This window comes from Xenopus laevis, chromosome 5S (assembly GCF_017654675.1).
Source record: "Xenopus laevis strain J_2021 chromosome 5S, Xenopus_laevis_v10.1, whole genome shotgun sequence".
Taxonomy (NCBI): Eukaryota; Metazoa; Chordata; class Amphibia; order Anura; family Pipidae; genus Xenopus; species Xenopus laevis.
In genome coordinates this window covers 74,940,342-74,961,254 of record NC_054380.1, presented here as the reverse complement: position 1 = coordinate 74,961,254, position 20,913 = coordinate 74,940,342, and the positions used below count along the sequence as shown (strand labels likewise).

At 37.2% G+C, this 20,913-nt stretch overlaps 1 protein-coding gene across 1 annotated transcript in view; it reads left to right on the top strand.

The window, feature by feature from the left end:
* Positions 1-15,609, top strand: part of mrap2.S (melanocortin 2 receptor accessory protein 2 S homeolog) — a 44,861-nt gene extending 29,252 nt beyond the window's left edge. The window contains exons 3-4 of the mRNA XM_018264787.2: positions 11,497-11,596; positions 15,111-15,609. Coding sequence (XP_018120276.1) covers positions 11,497-11,596; positions 15,111-15,501 — 491 coding nt within the window. The 3' untranslated portion in view covers positions 15,502-15,609. The remainder of the gene's footprint in view (positions 1-11,496; positions 11,597-15,110) is intronic.
* The last annotated feature ends 5,304 nt before the right edge of the window (positions 15,610-20,913 follow it).

The following is a 20,913-nucleotide window of genomic DNA, read 5'->3' as shown; positions in this document are numbered from 1 at the left end:
TGATTGCCACATGCAGAGATTAAGGACAGCAGGAAACATATAGGTGCTACAAGCTTCATTGTTATTTGCAATTTTTAAATTATTAAAGTAAAGTATTAAATGTATGTATTATATGATTTGTGTCATCAAACTAGCTCAAACCACAGACACAAAGAATTTCAAATATATTCAAGTTGCACAGTATGTGGTAGTAGTAACCAGCTTTTGTGGACACTTTAGTTAAGGGCATTCCTGCTGTATTGCCATTGTCTTATGATTCATATTCATATTCCTGTTTCCCTCTTCCTGTCTAATCTTAGATCAATTATGGGGCAGGCCACACCTACCTGCCATGTTGTAATAGATGTACCAAAGGTTCCTGTGCTTGTCTGACTGCTTCACCTGAACTAACATAGCAGTTTATATCAGTCGATCTTCTGTAAAATGAAGCTCTAGCACTCAACGTAATTATAGATTGTACTTTTGTATGACTGATGCTGCATTGTGCATTAATTATATGTTGAATACCTGATTATTTATATAGCACAAACGCTATGTAAGACATTTAAGGTACAGTATGTTTTCCTGTGCGCACAAAACAAGTAGGTTTTTCATTTATTTGTGCCTGTTTCTACGCTCAGTACTCATCACAGCTTGCTGTACAAATCACAAGAACCTGCTTTTCTATAATTGTTTCCACTTCTCTGTGGATCAAGGTACTTTCATTGATGCTTATGCCTTGAGTTGCAATTGCATATATTTTAAGAAGTTGCCAATATTTAATCCTCCATGCCAACAACATTCAAAAAAAATTTTTTTCTTAATCCAAATGCATAAAAGTCAATGGGCATTTTTTCTCATGTCGACTTTTTTCTCTTGATAATTTTGTCTTGGCAACTTTTTTGTCTAGGCGACTTTTTTGTCCAAATGCATTAAAGTCAAAGGGTGCTTTTTCTTATGGCGACTTTTTTGTCTCTGTGACAATTTTGTTGTGGCAAAATTTTCCATGGCAAATTTTTGCCACAGGTGGATAAAGTGTGTCATTTCACCACAAATCCATGCCTGTCAAATAAATGAGCTCATCACTAATTATTTGGTGAATGGTAACCAGTGCATAGTTTAAGCTTTTGCAAATACAAAAAATTTACAACATTTTTACAAAATTACGTTAATGCCACACTTTGGTCAAAATATATAAGCTCCCATACCACTTCACAGCCATTTGTTATACTGTACATCCTAATATTAAATCAGCAGTGCAATAAAAATCAATCTTTCATCAAATCTTTTCTGTGCAGGTTTTGCTCTTCCTCAAGTCAAGACATTGTTCACCTTCCAAACACTTTTTTCAATTCAGTTGTTTTTAGATTGCTCCCCAGAAATAAAGACTTTTTTTCAATTACTTTCCATTATTTATTTTTTACTGTTTTTCCAAAATATACGTTTAAATTTGAATGTTCAGGTCTCTGGTGTTTCAGTCTGGCAGCTCAGTAATTCAGGCGCAGACTCTAAACTGTTACAATTTTGCAACATTGAGTTGATACATTTCTCAGCAGCATCTCTTGAGTATTATCAACAATTGTATCAAGTCTAACAGCTGCCTGTAATGAAAACCAGAGATTCTGCTCAGCAGGGACAAAAATAAGAAATGTATCAACTAAATGTATCCATTTAGAACAGTTTACAGGGTCGGCGACCCCCCCTCCCAGGGCTGCTTCAGAAGGTGAAAAAAGACACGACACGTCAATATTAGAAAAACGGTCACATATAGAAAATAGGAAGTCATTGGAAAAAGTCATTATTTCTGGTGATCTATCTGAAAACAACTAGTTGTTGAAGGTGAACCACCCACGCCTTTAATCTTATGTAACATGCTTTTTCAGCAAAGATTAAGGTGACCATAGATGTTAAGATTTTGAAAAGATCTTTTCATTCTACTTGGACCAAGATTATCTTAAAACAATAATTTAAATGTACTATTTATCCATCAACAAAATAGACTATCTCTAACGATATTGTCTAATTGAACCTAGTAAAACGGTGGGAAGCTGCCTGCTTGACAAACAATTGGACAATGGATTCATTTCACTGTAAATTATGAAAATCTTCTAACCTGATCGATTTTGTTATAGATTTCAGAAGAAAAATCGTTAGATGCACGATCATTCAGTGCCCACTAACCTCACGAGAGATTTGTCAGGTCACACTAAAATCGGTCATTAGGGAGAGAAAAATCTTAACTTCTATGGCCACTCTTAAAAGTATTAAAAAACCAATTTACTTCTTAGCTGCAATATAAACCAGATATATGGCTTTGTCAAGGATTAAAAGATTTATTGGTAATTAATTATACATAGACTGTATAAGGCCTTAATGCTACACAACATACTGTATAAAGGTTCCCGCAGTTAGCAAGAATATCCTTTTACTACAAGCGCCATTTTCATTCCCTATTTCATCTTTATGCTTATACCCTTTGTGTGAATCCAGAATAATATTAATGAGAACTCCTCAGGTGCTTTACTCACTATGTGACAAGGAAAAGCTCTTGGCAATCATCAGGTGACAGGATCTGTTTTTGTGTCAGATGCAATATTCTTAGTGTTTCAGGTAAATACACATGGGGGAATTTAAACATTTCTCTCAAATTAAAAAAGTAGCCATTACAATTTTTGATGATTCTATATGCTTAATTTGCAAGTTTTTCAAATAAATGTAGTCATTTGATGGCTTTGCTTTGTGCAGAAGTTTGGACACCACCAGTCTACTAAGCAGATTGTGTACAAATGTAGGCAATGCAACACCAGTGTTACCCTCCCCAAAAGTGGTCAAAGGCTAAAATCTAAGGAACTAAAGGCATCTCTTGCCATGGCAAAATGTCAGTGTAGTGGACTGGTAAATTAGTCTCCCAGTATTATTTAGCAGGCAGTCCCCTAGTGTTATAGATGCCTAAGTGGATCCTAAAATACAGTTAGAAGGGGGACCTGTTTCCTTATCCTGCTTAAAGTCATGTCCCTTGGTTTTCTCACAGTGCCCAGTAGATGTCACTGTGCTAAAGTATAAAGTCCTGGACAGCCATGTGCTCAGCATCCATTTTGTGCTAGCTCTGGCAGGCAGAGCTCCAGTGGAACCTAGACAGATCAGGTCTAGTAAGGATAGGCTACTGATTTTAAGAGGCCACTCTAGAATTGACAGATAGTTAAACTATTTAGCCGAGCTTGAAGCTCCTCCGTGGCTTGTGATTGGTATTTTTTCAGCAGGATTCGGATCTGGCTGAATCCTTGTGCCTGGACGAACCAAATCCTAATTTGCATGTGTAAATTAGGGGCGGGTAGTGAAATCACATGACTTTTCGTCACAAAAGGAGAATTTTTTTCCACCTTTTCCTTTCCTGACCCTAATTTGCATATGCATATGCCGAATATTTCACCAAGGATTCGGGCATTCGGCCAAATCTCAAATAGTGGATTCGGTGTATCCCTAATACAGACCTAGGGGTGTGAGGTTCCCCTCAGGTTCCATTTAGTTTTAGCTGTTTAGCACTTGCTGTTGTACATGTGATACTGACCACAGGTGATGTGAGTATATGCATATACACTGTTGCTGTATGATCCTGTTTGCTCTGTATGTACAATCCATTGTGGATGCTCCTGTTCAATAAATGGGTTTACTGCACTCAATTTACTAAAGCGCTACATCTGTATCGAAATATCTTCCATCAGGAGAAAACTGAAAAGGTAAGCATTTCAGGGTTGCAAAGAGGAAATCACTACTATCCAAAAATAACTGTGTCTACAGTTTGCTAAATGCCATGTGGATACGTCAGACGCCTTAGAAATGTTCTGTGGACAGATGAGACCAAAATAGAACTGAATGAAAAATGTTATGTTTGGTGAAAGGCAAATGCTGTATTTTAGTATTGAACCTTATCGCATCTGATGCTGGTGGCAGTATCATGGGTTGGACCTGTGTGTTGCCTCTGGGCCAGGACAGCTGGAATGGAACTATGAATTCTGAATTCTAACAGCTAATCTTGTAAGAAAAAATCAGGGGATGCATCCGTGAATTGTAGCTCATGAGAAAGTACGTCATGAAGAGAGTCAATCACATTAGACACACTAAGTCCTGACCTTAATCCTATAGAAATATTTTGGAAGGACCTGACATTGGCATTAAGTAAACCCATCAACATCTCTGAGTTAAAGCTGTTTTGTAAAGAGAAATTGGCTAAAATCCCTACAAACCAATGTGCAGGACTGATCAACAGTTAATTTAGTTGCAGTTATTACTGCCCAAGTAGGAGAAAAAGCAAAGGTTGCCGCACACAGATATTCAATTTTGAATACATTTAAATAATTTATTATTTATTTATTTTAAATTGGGCTTGTGTTAACTGGTTTTAAGATAAAAAACAATTGTGTTTTAGGTCATTTATGCAGAAATTTTGAAAATTCAAAAGTGTTCACACACTTACAAGCATCCTTGTATAAAGCAACAACATATTCTGTAGCTCTGCACAATAGAAGGGCGTAGACAATAAACATGGAGATTAAACACTTTACAGATATTGATTGATTGATACAGGAGGTAAATTGAACAAAACAATTTCCTTTATGGAGAATATTCCCCCCTCATAAATATTTTACAAGTATGGCATCTGTTATACTAAATGCTTGGGACGAGAACCTCTCCATATAAAGGATCTTTTAATAATGTGAAACACCGTGCTATAAAGCTACTAAAAATATTTTAAAACTCAATAGGATTATTGTGGCATCAACGTGGTTTTATGCTTCATCAGTTTGAATATCATCAGTTATTTTACTATAAATGGAATTGTGCTGGGGACCTCCTTAATGGGATATATGACTCTATGTACAAAATAACCAGAAAAAGGTATTGGCTATATGGTCTGAAAAGAAGTATCAATTGCAAAGAATAGGCATGATAGAGACCTCTAGTGACCAAACAGAGGTAACAATCAAGTCCAAAAACATTTCTCTATAATCATTAAATCTATTTTAAATGGAGCTCCATGTGGGGTAATATTGATGTATTTTAAGTTGTTACAATAAATACACCTTTTAAAATAGCATGATTATAGAGAAATTTTGGACTTGTATGTACAGAATGTCCTGTTCTTAATAACTTTTTAAATGGTCTTTGCCGTCTTTTTTTTGCCTATTTCCACTTTTCAGATGGCCTAAGGAGGGTAGTTGCTGACCTTGGCAGTCAAACTAACTATTGTTAGGCTATAATTGTATTCTTATTGTTGCATTGTGTCGCTTATATTTCTGTAAAAGGCACTGTCATGTGGCACTGACTTCACAGGTAGCATAGAGAAGCATGGTTTTGAATATGTAGGGGACTGATAAGTAATGTCCTTATTTATTGTGCAATCCCCTAAAGTTTGGCTCCCTAGGAGAGACAGTCAGATGAAGGGGCACTTAGATGAGCAGCTCTTGGCTCCTCCAAGAAGTGTTAGAAGGGGTTAGATTCCCATTGGCATTGCTACCAGTGCGCAGGTTTTAGAGAATAGATAGCATCCCACCTGCGTTACCCTTGAAGAGGAGCCCTTATGGAAGGATGGTGGATGGGATTATATTTGTCTTCTGTCTCTATTGAAGTGAAAGTTCTGCTCATAGTCCTACTTGTGAGTATGTACTGGCTGGTCAATGGCTGCTCCCTGTGTTATTACACTATTCTTCTTTGTTGATTGCTCTAATTAAATCAGCTCCGTTCAATGTTCTAAGAACCACTGGCGCCCATTCTTTTGGAAATATTACAACTTACAGTTACACTACACCTTGTCTGCACAACGCTGCAAGGGTCCACTCTTGAAATTGCTGTCATCTGCAGCAAATATGTTGGCAAAGCTGATAGTTTTGAGTAAAGTAGACACTCCATTTACTATAGCCTTAACACTATATATAGATCCCGTATAAGACCTCACCATGAGTATAAGGTGCAGCTTTGGATAACAGTGCATTGAAAGGATATTAATGACCTAGAAAAAGTGCAGATACTTGCACTTAAACTGGTAACATGAAAGGGACAACTAAACTACAAGTAGAGACAATAAAAGTTGTGTTGTTTTCTCTGGAGTTATGGGGGGACAGTTTTGTTGACTACAGATTCTAGTGAACTTTAACATTTTATCAAGTGTTGCTCTCTGGGAACTGTAATGCCCTCTTTTGTGATGTTTGATTCCATTGTAATATCAGGAAGACTCTGAACGGTAGAAATCAGCTGAATGATTGATAGGGTGCTATTAAACAACAGTCTCATTGAATCCTCTTGCATCTTTTTTGTTTGAGACATGTTTTTTTTACATCTTAATAGTACCATAAAAGTGTGAACAGGATGTTCTGTGCACCAATTGTACACTGCAGGGAAATCATTATACAAATGCAGTGGGTCTGTGTACTTTATTTTGGATGTGCCTTTCCAGCTGCAGGAAGTAGCACTCCATTGTGATAACGTTTCTGTGGTTTAACAGTTAGGAGCAGATTTATCAAAGGTCGAGGTGAATTTTTGAATGAAAAAAATTAGAATTTCGAGCTATTTTTGTGTACTTTGACTAGGGAATAGTCCAAATTTGATTCGAATTTGAAAAAAAATTCAAACATTCGAATATCGAAATTTATCATGTACTGTCTCTTTAAAAACTCAACTTGACCATTCGCCATCTAAAACCTGCCGAATTGCTGTTTTAGCCTATGGGGGACCTCCTAGAACCCATTTGGAGTCAATTGGTGGACTTTTTTGGGAAAAACTTTAGATCGAATTCGCTATTCCTTCGATTCATTTGATCAAAAAGGGACATATTCGACCAAAAAAAAACTTCAACGTAATTTCGGTTGGTTTTTTGAATTTCGAAGTTTGTTCAATTCGAAATTCGGCCCTTGATAATATGCCCCTTACTGTATTGTAGAGACATTGAGCAGGCTATTGGAATGCCATAAGAAAAAACCTTATACAGACTCACGTTTCTCCCTCCTAAACTTTTACAGAATCATTTTGTTGAGAGAGCCATGGAGTGGTTGAATGCCACAGGTACTTTCCAGAATTCTCATATTTCATTATAGTAGTATGGGAGGGATGACCCCCAAAACAGTGCAAACAATGTATGTTAATCAGAAAACAGACTTTAGCCAGAATTTGAATTAATAACATAGACAGAGAAGGCAACAATACACATATTTGCTTATTTTATTACATGATCAAATCATGAACCTAATCCACTTACATAGTAAGTAAGGGAACAACATTTCTAGTCTTCGGCAGTAAGTGTTAGACTCAAGAAATACAGAAAGCAGCAGAGAGGTATTGAGAGGTGAAATGGATGTATAAAGCATATGATTACAAACCAAGTGACTGGAAATCGAATTGGGGATGCAGTTCACTGAAAAGCTTTCTTTCAACAACCCTTTTGATTGCAAAGAGTATGAAAAAGCATCAGCAGCCGAATACAAAAAAAGGGAATAGACCAATTTTTTTGTGCCGAACAGTTTGTACTTAGTACAAATGGAACTGAGGTGTGGAGAAATGAAAAAGGATTCTGCAGATTTAAACCTGGAAAAGGTTTCATTGGTAAGTCTGAACAGTAACACCAAGTTATTTAAAGACAATGTATTGTTACCCTGCCCATGGTAAAATTGGCGTGTTTGCTTTAGAAACACTAAAATAGTTTATTTAGATAATCTGCTGTATATCTATTGGCGAAGCCAATCAAGCTGAAAAAGGATCAGGTTACATAGCAAATTGCAGATAAGCTCTGTAACATGTCATGGTGTTCTACAGAGCTTATCTGTTAACTGCTATTCAAAGGAGAACAAAAGCTTTACTAAATAAGTAGGCTAGAAATGTTGTCGATTATGTTTTGGGGTTCTGTACCAGCCCATGGCAACCACAGCCCTGTAGGGAAAATCTGTGCCTCCAAAGATGCCACAGTAGCTTCCCATCTTCTTTTCTGTTGATTCACTGCACATGCTCTGTGCTCTATCAGTTACTGAGCTTACGGACCAACTCTAAATATACAGTACACATAGACTATACATATCACAGTATAAGACTCATTATTAAATTAATACAGATAATTACTAAATGGCAGCACAGAAACCAGTGCATTTGGCATCAGAATTTAATAATCAGCCTTGTAGCATCAGCTTATATTACAGACCAAGTTCATTTTCTGCTTGATAATTTGCGACGACCCCTCAGCTTAACTTCTCAACAGCTGCTCAGAGTCTATTGAACATATGAGTGTCACAGACGCTTTCCAAGATGGTGACCCAGTGTGATAAGTTTGAAGTCCTGGATCATTGCTGCTATTGAGAAACTGAAACGTTAGGCTGGTGCAATAAGTTAAGTATATAAAATATGACACTTTTAGTCGCATTCATTTTTAGGGTTTAGTTTTCCTTTAACCTGTGCCATTTAGCCCTATTTTAACTGTCCCCATAGCTACACAGCAGCTTGTTATCTACACTGTATCAGTGTTTAGGGTATATTTTAATTACTTACTTAATTACCTAACCATTTTCATTTTTTGATCATTTAAATATATTCCTAGCCCTTATAATATATTAAAGGGCACCTATCACATGAGCATTTTCTTTATAGGAAGTGCAGCCTAACAGGGGCAACGCTCCACATGGGGGGAAATAGTATTTTCTTTTAAGAAAAACCCACAACAAGCACACTGCACCCTGCACAGGGAGGGAGCAGCATGTGGGCAGCACCAGAACTAGATGAAAAGTGTAGGGTAGCATATTGGGTCATTAAAAGGTATAGGGCAAATACTCTTTTGAGCTATTCAACATGAGAACACACACAGATCAAATCTTTCCAAGCCAATAAATAAAAAAAATGTTTCAGACTTTAGTGCACCTTAAAAGGAGATGGAAGGTAAAAATCATTGGGGTGGCAAAAGTTAAGCATTTTCAGACATTGTTTAGTATATGTTTAATGGCAAATTTCTTTTTCACTTTCTGTGGCCCTACTGTTGTGTCATTTTCCCCATAGCGGAAAACATCAGGGTATATAAAGGCAGCACCTTCATTTAACTGTGGCACAAGCATAAAGAAAACAACCACTAATGTTTTTACCACTGTCATAGTTACTGCTCGAAAAAAACCCACTTCTAGTTTGTAGTGAACCTTGAATTATTACAGGAGAAAGATGTGTCCTTACTATAGAGCAGAGTAAAATAAATCATCTCAGTTCATGTAAGGACCAACAGGAACATTACATTTCCTTAAAGGGATACTGTCATGGGAAAAAACATTTTTTTCAAAATGAATCAGTTAATAGTGCTGCTCCAGCAGAATTCTGCACTGAAATCCGTTTCTCAAAAGAGCAAACAGATTTTTTTATATTCAATTTTGAAATCTGACATGGGGCTAGACATTTTGTCAATTTCCCAGCTGCCCCTGGTCATGTGACTTGTGCCTGCACTTTAGGAGAGAAATGCTTTCTGGCAGGCTGCTGTTTTTCCTTCTCAATGTAACTGAATGTGTCTCAGTGGGACATGGGTTTTTACTATTGAGTGTTGTTCTTAGATCTACCAGGCAGCTGTTATCTTGTGTTAGGGAGCTGTTATCTGGTTACCTTCCCATTGTTCTGTTGTTTGGCTGCTGGGGGGGAAAAGGGAGGGGGGTGATATCACTTCAACTTGCAGTACAGCAGTAAAGAGCGATTGAAGTTTATCAGAGCACAAGTCACATGACTTGGGGCAGTTGGGAAATTGACAAAATGTCTAGCCCCATGTCAGATTTCAAAATTGAATATAAAAAAATCTGTTTGCTCTTTTGAGAAATGGATTTCAGAGCAGAATTCTGCTGGAGCAGCACTATTAACTGATTCATTTTGAAAAAAATGTTTTTTCCCATGACAGTATCCCTTTAAAGATCCCCTGTGTGTTAAGCAACATTTACCCAGCAGGCAATCAAATGTCTCCAGGTTGCCTTTGAAGGCAGTCAATGAAACTTTAATGCAGCTACAGTACAGGACATTAAAGTATAAGAAGAGGAATTACTATATAAGAGCTGAATCTTGGGCAATGGAGCATTACAGCAGGGAATTGCACTTTTTTATTTTATGCACTTTATTTTGATGTAAATTGCCCTGATTTTGAGCAAAGCTTTCTATAGGGAATTTGAAAATGTTTGTAAATGTTATCAAAGTGCTAACCTGTAAAATATGCATTTGGTATCATCAACTGAAATGCTTATGAACCAATGTCCTTCAGTAGGGATAATTCATTATAAGCAATGGAGCATTATTTCTAGCACAGGGTTTCTTCAGATTGGTTTGAAAATGACATTTTTTTTCTAGAGATGAAAAGTGTTTTCCATATCAAAGCTATTTATTAAAGATTCAAATCAAAATCAAAACCTGTAGGTTTTCATTGCACAGAATGTATGCTATTTAAATAAATATATATATATATATATATATATATATATATATATATATATATATATATATATATATATATATATATATATATATATACTGTATTTCTTAGTGGATACTGATAACTGATGGTAGGTAATTTTTGGAGTCATCTTCCTTGGAATTGAATGGCGTGCAGGTTATAATAAATATACAAGGTACCATACAAGAAATAATCATTACACAGTGGAAGTTATTTATTAAAGTCTACAACCACAAATATTTTTGGGTGTTGCAAAACCCCCCAATTTATTTTAGAATAATAAGCAAAGGGGAGTGTACATTTTTAGTCTTAGAATACACCACACATCACTTGAATGAATATAGAGTTGTACTGCTTTTTACACTATATTTTATTTGAGATTGTCTTCTCTTCCTCAACTTGTCCCAATGACTTTAATGACTTACACCAGGTCTGGGGTGATGTAAAGTAACAGTGCACAACATAACTTATATGACTTTATAAATACAGGATCTCTTTTATTTTACTCCACTTTTTTTTTACTGTCAAATGTGTGACATATTTTACAGGTGCCTCATTTCAACCATTCTAGGTTAAACCTAGACAATTTATAGTCAGTCAATCCTAGTAGCTGGATGGCTGCTCATTCACCCCCTTGGGAAGATGGATTTATTCCCAATATTCTATCTAAGCTCTGGAGCTATTCAACTCATGTCAATGGACTCATGTTCACTTGGATTTCAGAAGATTCCTCACTAATGTGCATTTAATGTGCTTAAAAAACGGAGAGCTCCAATCTGTACTGGCCTGTGTGTAGGTGTTGTTCTTGCATTTGCTGTTTTGACAGATTAATTCTACACTAATTATCTTGTCAAGAAGCGAATGTTTATCATTTTTATAAAAGAAGAAAAAGGCAAAAGTTCATAACCACTGATAATGAAAGGCACTTTTAACATTTTAAGACTTTGAACTTTTGGAAATATGTTAATATATAAGTTTTATAACAAGGACTTGTTGATGCAGCAGCATATATAATTGTAGTTAATGAAAGAAAAATAAAATATGTTGCAAACTAACAAATGTTTCTTGACTTGCAGACTCAATTGTAATTGGATTCTGGGTTGGTCTTGCAGTCTTTGTCATATTCATGTTCTTTGTTTTGACTTTGTTGGCCAAGACAGGAGCTCCTCACCAAGAGTAAGTTCAATGTTCTATCAAACAATTTTGTATGAATCTGTACTTGCTTAGCACTACAATGCTCTACATATGGGATTAAACTTGTAAAAATTCTTGACACATATAAAAATAAAATGCTGCGTGTTATGAGACATGGGAGAGGTTTCTGCTCTGTAGAATTTACTCATTTATTTTTATTTGGATTATAGCCTGTAATTTTATTGGATAATCACTTATTATATTAATAGCTTAATGGTGGTAATTGCTACTTTTGTCTATCTTGAATTGCCTTTCTCAACCATGAATTTACAGAGTCCTTTAGCTACTTATTGCATTTTGAGATTAAAAATGACATAGAGCTCATTTGATGGGACAACCACTCACATCATATCACTGGATATGATTTTAATTTGGCAAATGGATCATATTCATACTAGCCATTTTACAACAATGATGCAAGGCCATCTAGATCAATGAGAATATGAACAAATGGTTGTCGGTTCCACAGAATTCACTCCATCGCTCATGCAATTCAAACCATTTAATTCATAACCAATTTATTACCTCTGGCCCACAAGTATTTGTTTTGCAGATAGGATAAAATATGTCCTCTTATTTCAAATTATAAAAGATTTCTTTCAGTAAATTCAAGGTTTTTTTTTAATTGATTTCTTATTTCTCTGTAATAATAAAATGAAACCTTGTACTTGTTCCCAACTAAAATATAATTATTCCTTATTGGAGGCAGGACAATCCTAATTGGTTTAATTAAAGTTTAAATTATATTTTAGAAGACTTAAGGTATGAGGATCCAAATTATGGAAAGATCCCTTATCTGGAAAACCCTAAGTCCCAAGCATTCTGGATAACACATCCCATACCTGTACATATAAATAATACATGAATAGTGCAAGGTCAAAATTGTACTCTGTTGCAGTCCAACATACTGGCCACGGCAATATATTATGGCAATTAACATATTAAAGGAAAACGATACCCCCCGAACAATATAGGTCTCTATAAAAAGATATTGCATAAAACAGCTGATGTGTAAAACCCTGCTTCATGTAAATAAATCATTTTCATAATAATATACTTTTTTAGTAGTATGTTCCATTGGGTAATCATAAATAGAAAATTGCCATTTTAAAAAACAAGGGCCGCCCCCTGGCATCGTAGGATTCACGGTGCACACAAACAAACTATACATGTTAGGTCACACGAGCCAATTAAAAGACAGAGTTCTGTCTTTTGCTTCCACACCTCTTCCTGATACAGGTATTTCTGGTCAGGTGATCTCTGAGGCAACACACAGACCATCACAAAATGGTGGTTCAAGGCAAGAGATGTAAAAGGGCAATATTTACTTAAATATATATTCCAGTTTGATAAGATTCTTTAATATGCCACTTAATTTGATATAAACTATCTGTTGCTTAAGTGTTCATTTTGGGGGTAAAGTTTTCCTTTAATACTCATAATTTACAGAAGATGGTGAAATAGAAAGTGGAAGATTTAAGTAATTGAAGAATCCCAATAATGTCCTACCACAACTGCAAAAATAGTTTTTTTCTTTAGAGCCAGTTACCTGCCAGAAGATTCTCTAAAGTCTCATACTCAACAGAAGATCTAAGGAAATCTTCAAATTAAATGCAAATTTGAAACTCTGGATACTTTGTTTATTTTAATGAACCCTATTATCATAGAAATTGGTCATGTATTTTCTGCAGCAGTCTGTAACTTATTTTCATCCCTTGTGATTATGTACAAGTTTGTTGCTGCCTTATACAGTCATATGAAAAAGTTTGGGAACCCCTCTCAGGCTCCATAATAATTTACTCCATTTTTAACAAAAAAGATAACAGCAGTATGTCTTTTGTTTCCCAGGAACATATGAGTACTGGGGTATTTTCTGAACAAAGATTTTTAGTGAAGCAGTATTCAGTTGTATGAAATTAAATCAAATGTGAAAAACTAGCTGTGCAAAAATTTGGGTACCCTTGTACTTTTGCTAATTTGAATGCATGTAACTGCTCAATACTGATTACTGGCAACACCAAATTGGTTGGATTAGCTAGTTAAGCCTTGAACTTCATAGGCAGATGTGTCCAATCATGAGAAAAGGTATTTAATGTGGCCAATTGCAGAATATGCTGCTCTTCTCTGAAGAGTGACAGCAACGGATCCTCAAAGCAACTCTCAAAAGATCGGAAAACAAAGATTTTTCCGTATCATGGTTTAGGGGAAGGTTACAAAAGGCAATCTCTTAAAATGTCAGTTTCAACTGTAAGAAATCTAATCAGGAAATGGAAGGCGACAGGCACAGTTGCTGTAAAACCCAGGTCTGGCAGGCCAAGAAAAATACAGGAGCAGCATATGCAGAGGATTGTGAGAATGGTTACAGTCGGACAACCCAAAGATCACCTCCAAAGACCTGCAAGAACATCTTGCAGTACAGCAGTAAAGAGTGATTGAAGTTTTCAGTGCAGGATTCTGCTGGAGCAGCACTATTAACTGATTCATTTTGACAAAAATTTTTTTCCCATGACAGTATCACTTTAAAAGGAAGTTGCTACTTTGAAAGCTCAGCCAATGATAAAAAAATGAATAGGGGTTCCCCAACTTTTTCATATGCTTGTATATGTTTATTCTATTGCAGTTGATCATCTTAGGAGCCTAGTATTTCTGTGCACTTTTCAGTCTAGTATGTGGTTGTGTCTGGCATAGTTGCACAGGTTCCAAACAAGGCACAAACTGATGGAGCACCAAATACAATGACCTGTAAAGCCAGCACGGCAGATTAGGTGACCAGATATTTAGCGGCAAAGACTGCTGTACCTGAAAATTAAACTACAGCATTTGGCACTACCTTGGAGTTCCTTCTTCCAAGCAGTGTTATGGACAGGTTCCTGAATCAGCTTTCCCAAATCACTTTCTTATATATTTTAGTAAATTCTTTCCTGTTTAAAGGCAGGAAGCAGGGATTTGATGCTGTCTCCCTTTTGCATGGCCACTTCAGAAATTGGTGAGTTTGAGGTATTTTTTTTTTTATATAGTGCAGACAGTGCAGACATATTCTTCAGCACTTTTCATAGATGAAACATTATCCATATCTGTCTCTTCCCAACTGGAGCATCCAGTCTAAGTCCCTATCACATTCACACACAGTAGGGTGAAAGGAAACTCAGCCAGTGCCGTGGCTGGAATCAAACCTAAGTGCTAACCATGTTTTTCTCGGGATGGTTCATGCTGTGATCTGTAACTATGTCCAATTAAACCATTCTCCATATCCTCCGGGCCCACAGCCCATTTAACTGTTACTGATTTAGGAGCTGAAAGTATAATGTAACATACAGTAATAACATTATGACTGATGTGGGAGCTACAATGGGATAGATCTATGGATGATTTCCATCATTATTCATGTTGTTTTTACTGTAACCCTTTTACGCTTCCCACTACCTTGTATTATATGTTTTATGGGCTAAAAACACTTATTTTCATTGTATTAATGTTCTTTTTATCTTCTTTGTAGAACTGTTGATTCACTGGACAAACAATTAAGAATGGACAGCTTTACCGCTGACTTTGGAAGGCCCACTGAAGCAGACACTGACAGAATTTTCTCTCGCAATATAACAGAGGAATCAAGGTCTCTCTTTCATTGCTACATAAATGAAGTCGAGCAGCCAGAAAGGATAAAGAACAGGAACAGAGCCACGGACAGTGGAATTATCATTCAGCAAACTATTAGAAATTCTAAGGTAGAAGAAGACGATAATGGTCTTGCAAAGTTCAACATCCCTAACTTTGTTAACACTGACCAGAGTTCTTCGATTGGAGATGACGACCTTTTATTATATGATCCACCAATGAATTTGGAAAACAAATCAGCCCATCCACAGTTGTGTGACTTTATGAACTGATTGAACACCAAGCAAAACTGCAGCTCTGATTTCAGCTAATTCAGTGCAGTCATGGATTTTACTTGTTTGACACTTCAGATTTATAAAATAAAGGCCCCATGTACATTATTATTAACATGTATTTATATAGCGCCAACATATTGCGTTGCTGGGCATTACTGTCGTTAGTAATGTTTTTAAAATGTTACTGAAATTAAAGATGAACATTAGATGTATGGACCGTATTTTATGGTTTAGATAGTAAGGCAGAAAACTGTGGTAAATGGTGCTTTACATTAGACACTTACATAGAGCCATATAATGCTGCACTTAGTCTATGACATTGAATAGATACATACAGGAATGAAGCTGAGTGGCCCACCTATGTTCAAGTCAAGCCTCCCGCGTTTTGTGGCAGTGTAGTCCCTCAGTGTTTCATGAAAGGCATGTGGCCCCCCCCAGAATTTACTGTAATAACAGGCATAGTGTACCCCCCCCAGCATTTAATGACAGGCACAGTGTGGCCCCTAGTGTTATGAGAGACACACACACATTTATATATATATATATATATATATATATATATATACACACACACACACACACACACACACACACAAGTAACGCACTCCCAAGAGAAATGAATAGCCACATGAAAAAATGGAGCACTCACAGGACTTATGAATGAGTGAACATTTTTTTATTTAATGTCAACGTTTCGGTCTCGAGACATGTAATTTATACTGTATATATTAAGGGAGACGGCTTGGGTAAAGGATTTTTATTATAGTTATATTGGGAGTGATGACTAAATGAAAACCAATGCCATGGGGCTGAAATGTTACTGGCTCTCCCATTATAAATGAGGGGCCTGAAGTAGTGGGGACAAGGGGTCACTGACTGAATTTCTCAAAGCATAAATAGTTATTTGACTGTTAATGCAGTTGATTCTGATAAATTGGCATAATGTTTTGCACAACCCATATGACCACTGACAGATTAAGGAGAGCTGAGAAATGGAGGACCAGGGGTGGCTTACAGGAGGTTACACATAATTACATAGTTTCCATATTAACCCTAGTGTGTATATATATATATATATATATATATATATATATATATATCTAGCCTTCAAAATGGACCAGCACACCAAAGTCTCAAGTGTTCAAATTCGTTTTATTTTCATATCACTCGTGTATCCAACGTTTCGGCCCACATTGGGGCCTTTATCAAGGATGAAGGCTACATATTTCCCACAGATATAACAATGGAAAGAGTGCAGGTACTATTTGGACATTTTTTATATATATATATATATAAACACATTATATATATATATAATATATTATATATATATATATGCACACACATACTGACCAGTATATATATATATAATATATTATATATATATATATATATATGCACACACATACTGACCAGTCCATATACTCACATATATAAGTTACTGGATATCTATACCAATATCTATACAAATAGTAGACTATGTTATCACAATAGCCTTTAATATAATGCTTGCCCAAGAAATCTTTGAAGCCCAAGCCCCTCTAAAGGCATTAACTGAATCAGTCATCACAACATCACTCAGCAGTGCATTCCAAAACCTCACTGTCCTCACTATGAAGAACCACCTTTCAAATGAAAGTTCTTTTCCTTTAGTCTGACGGGGTGACCTCTTGTTTACTCATCCTTTTTATGGAAAAAAAGATCTTCTACTGTTTGTCTATAATGCCCACTAATGGACCTTTTCCAGAGAAAACAACCCCAATCTTGACAGTCTACCCTCATAATTTAAGTCTTCCGTCCCTCTAACCAATTTAGTTGCATGTCTCTGCACTCTCTCCAGCTCATTAATATTTTTCTTTAGGATTGGAGCCCAAAACTGCACCTCCAGGTAAGGCCTTACTAGGCAGTAATGAATCTGTAAAAAAATTCACAAAACACCTTGAAGTCAATAGGCATCAATTTTTTATGTGTGCCAAACGTTTTTTTTTTTACTACAAACATCTATGGAAGGTTTTTCTTATGGCATCTTTTTTGTCTCAGTGACAATTTTGTCTTGGGAAATTTTTTTGTTGCGGTAAAATGTTTGTGACGGGTTTTTGCCACAGTTTTGTGTAGAAATTGCAAATGGCGGAATTTTTCCTCGAATCCATGCTTACCGAAATAATTTGCTCATCACTACTATGGATCTATATATATACAGTAAGTTTTTGAGCTGTTTCTCTTTGTCCAATAAGATAGGATTGGGCATTTGCTCATTTAGGATTCTGCTTCATTAGTGAGAACTCATATACCGTAGCTAAACTGCATATGGTGCTAAGAAAGGCCTTTCCTTCCGTACTTTCTAGAAGACAGGGAGGTAAAATCCATTTTGGTTTAGTGTTCCATTCAGTTATCTTCTTTGCAGTTGCTGATTGTACCCAATGCGCCAGTGTTTTTTATGTCACTGATACGCCATAATCTCTAAACTCTTCTGATTGTACTGTTTAGATAGGTAGGTGTTATCGTTCAAGTCAACGGAGGGGCAATTTGAAGCATTTTGCCTGTGCTGCCCCCCATCACAGCTCTTGTCTGCTCTATCATGTTCCTTGACAAAAGTGTCAAAAATTCAAAATCACTGCTGTAGTTAGGAATGTGCCTGGCTTGTCCTTTAAGTTGCTTTTAAAATATCGCAGATGCTTTCTTGTGCAGGGCAGTTTCTAATCACATGTTGTGAACTGCACGAGTAGAGAGGCTCCTTGAAGTTCAAATTCAGGCACATTCCATATTAGTGGGAGCTGCCTAGAAAAAGTTTTGGCTAGGCCAGTAACAGTGGGTGCAAAATGAAGTACACACAGCAGCTCTTTTGTGAGTTGCACAGTGGAAAAACACATATAAACAGGATTTTTTAATTGGGCAAATCAAAACATTGCAAGAATTCAGTAAGGGGCTGATACATTACATAGCAATAGCAGAGAGAGCTCTTCCTGGTGGTCCTCCTGTTTTTTTCTGAGCATTGGAATAAACAGGTCCAAGCAGTGACTCCGCCAGCTGGACAGGAACAGGCTTTGAAAAAAAAGTGTCTTACGATGTCACGTGCACGTCCAGCAGGCTACTTTAATTGTCAAAGAAATAATGAGAGCTCAGAGAGAAAAGGGGGGTTCACACTAGAGCAAGAAGTATCTGAAATGAGCTGGAGAGTTCAACTTGTTATTCAGAAACCACATTAAACTGAATTCAGGGACTAAGGTTTGTTGTTCTGGGGGCTGTTTAAGAGTCATTGTAGAGTTAGAAAAAAAAGTTTACTATTGTTTAAAGTGTCACATAATGTAACACTTGGGTTATTAAAATGTTCCACAAGGCTGGGCTTTATGGATAGGGTCGCCACCTGTCCGTTTTTGACCCGGACAGCCCGAGTTTTTTGAAGGGCTGTTTGGATCATAACTTGCTGCCCAGAATTTGAACAGAATTTCCTGAGATTAATGTGGCGATCTGCCATGTCACAGTCCCACCACCACCACACGTCAGTCCCCCCCCATCATTTCATGGCCCTTCCCCTCACTACATCACAGTCCCCCCCCAAGTTCTTTAGGGAGAAAGGTGGCAACCTTATTAATGGATGAGCTGAGAAGAAACCAATTTAAAAAATCCATAATGACAATATGTTTAGAGTCTACTAAAAGGCATATGAGAGACACAGGGAAAAAGTTTCTACAGGCTGATGAGACCAAAATGTAAGTTTTTGGTGTAAGTACAAAATATTATGTGCTGTAGAAAGCTAACACTGCAAATCACCCTGAGAAGACTATGCCCACTGTAAAGCACCAAGGTGGCTTTATGATGTGGGCATGCCTTTTATCAGTAATGATTAAGAAGCTAGTCACGATTGAGGGCAGGATGGATGCGCCAGATACAGGACAATTTGTTTCAGGCTGCCAGGCCCGAGTCTGGATTGGACATTCATCTTCCAGCAGGACAATGACATACAACCAAAGCTACACTGTAGTACAAAGAACCTGACTGTCTTGGAATGGCCCCGTCAAAGCTCAGAGTCTGAGCTTTGTAGCAAGTCTGTAACAAGACCAAAAAATTGCTGTTTACCAACAGTCTGCATCTGACCTGCTTTGAGAAAATTCCCAAAAAAAATGGACAAATATTTAATGATCCATGCATGCATTGCAATGGTGAAAGATTTTTTTTTACACTGCTGTGTAACCCCTTGTGGCACAATGCAATATTGCAGTTTTGCGTCTGATCATTCTTATTGATGGACAGGATTTGTGCATCACCACTACCCAGGGCAGCCATCAGGGGGGGACAGGGGGGAGAGTTGTAGGGGGCCCGATGGTAAGGGGGGCCCGGCCACGCCACACTTCTGACTGACTTCAGGAAGGCATGGACGTTTAAGGGGCCCTGGCCACCAATTTTCTCAAAATGTGGGGGGGGGGGGGCCCTGGCCACCAATTTAGGCCACCAATTTTTTTTTCTCATTTGGGGTCCTAGCCACAAATATTTTTTAATGGGGGGCCCTGGCCACAAATGTTTTTTATGGGGGGCCCTGACCGCCAATATCTTTATTTTTTATTAACATGTGGGAACCCTAGCCACCAATATTTTTTTGTTTTTTTACTGTGTGGTGGGGGGTGGACCTGTGGGGTGAGGATGGCTGGCTTGTGCAGCCCAGGGGGCCCAGGAAATTTTGTCGTATGGGGCCCTGCGATTTCTGATGGCGGTCCTGCCACTACCCTATGTATATAATGCACATACTGTAATTGTACACTGAGATATGGGAAATAACTGGAACAAGTAACAAAACAATAAAAATTGTTCCTGGGTTGTGCAAAATAAGGGCTGTGATTTGCCAATTGGTAGCCCCAATGTGGACTGGCAGCCTACAGGAGGCTCTGTTTGACAGTACATCTGGTTTTATGCTACTAAAACTGCTTTGAGGCCGCTGGGAGCAACATTCAAGGGGTTGGTGAGCAACATATTGCTTGCCAGCCACTGGTTTTTCAGTTTTTACATATATGACTTTTTTAACACCTCTTTGGAACCAGTTGTTCTCCCGGTCTAGAATCTGGACTAGGCAGTCTTCAAACATGTGTCCTGAATCTTCACAAACACAAGAGGAAGGAGGTGTTTTTGCATCTAAACTAAGTAACCTAATTCTCAGTGCATGTATCCTACATCTCTAGAAGATGAGTTTGAAGGACTAGGTAGCCTAATTCATACCAGGTTATCCCTTCTGTAGAAGAAGCAGGTACGTGTGAATCATCAGAATCCCTTGTGCAATCAGTTCAAAAGGAAATGACGATTGGGTATGAGGGCACACAGGATCTAGCCATGCGAATACACAGTTAAGCAGCATTTTCATTTATTTTATATGTTTGGCTACATTGTATTTGGTTTATTGTTACAGGTATGGGATTCCCT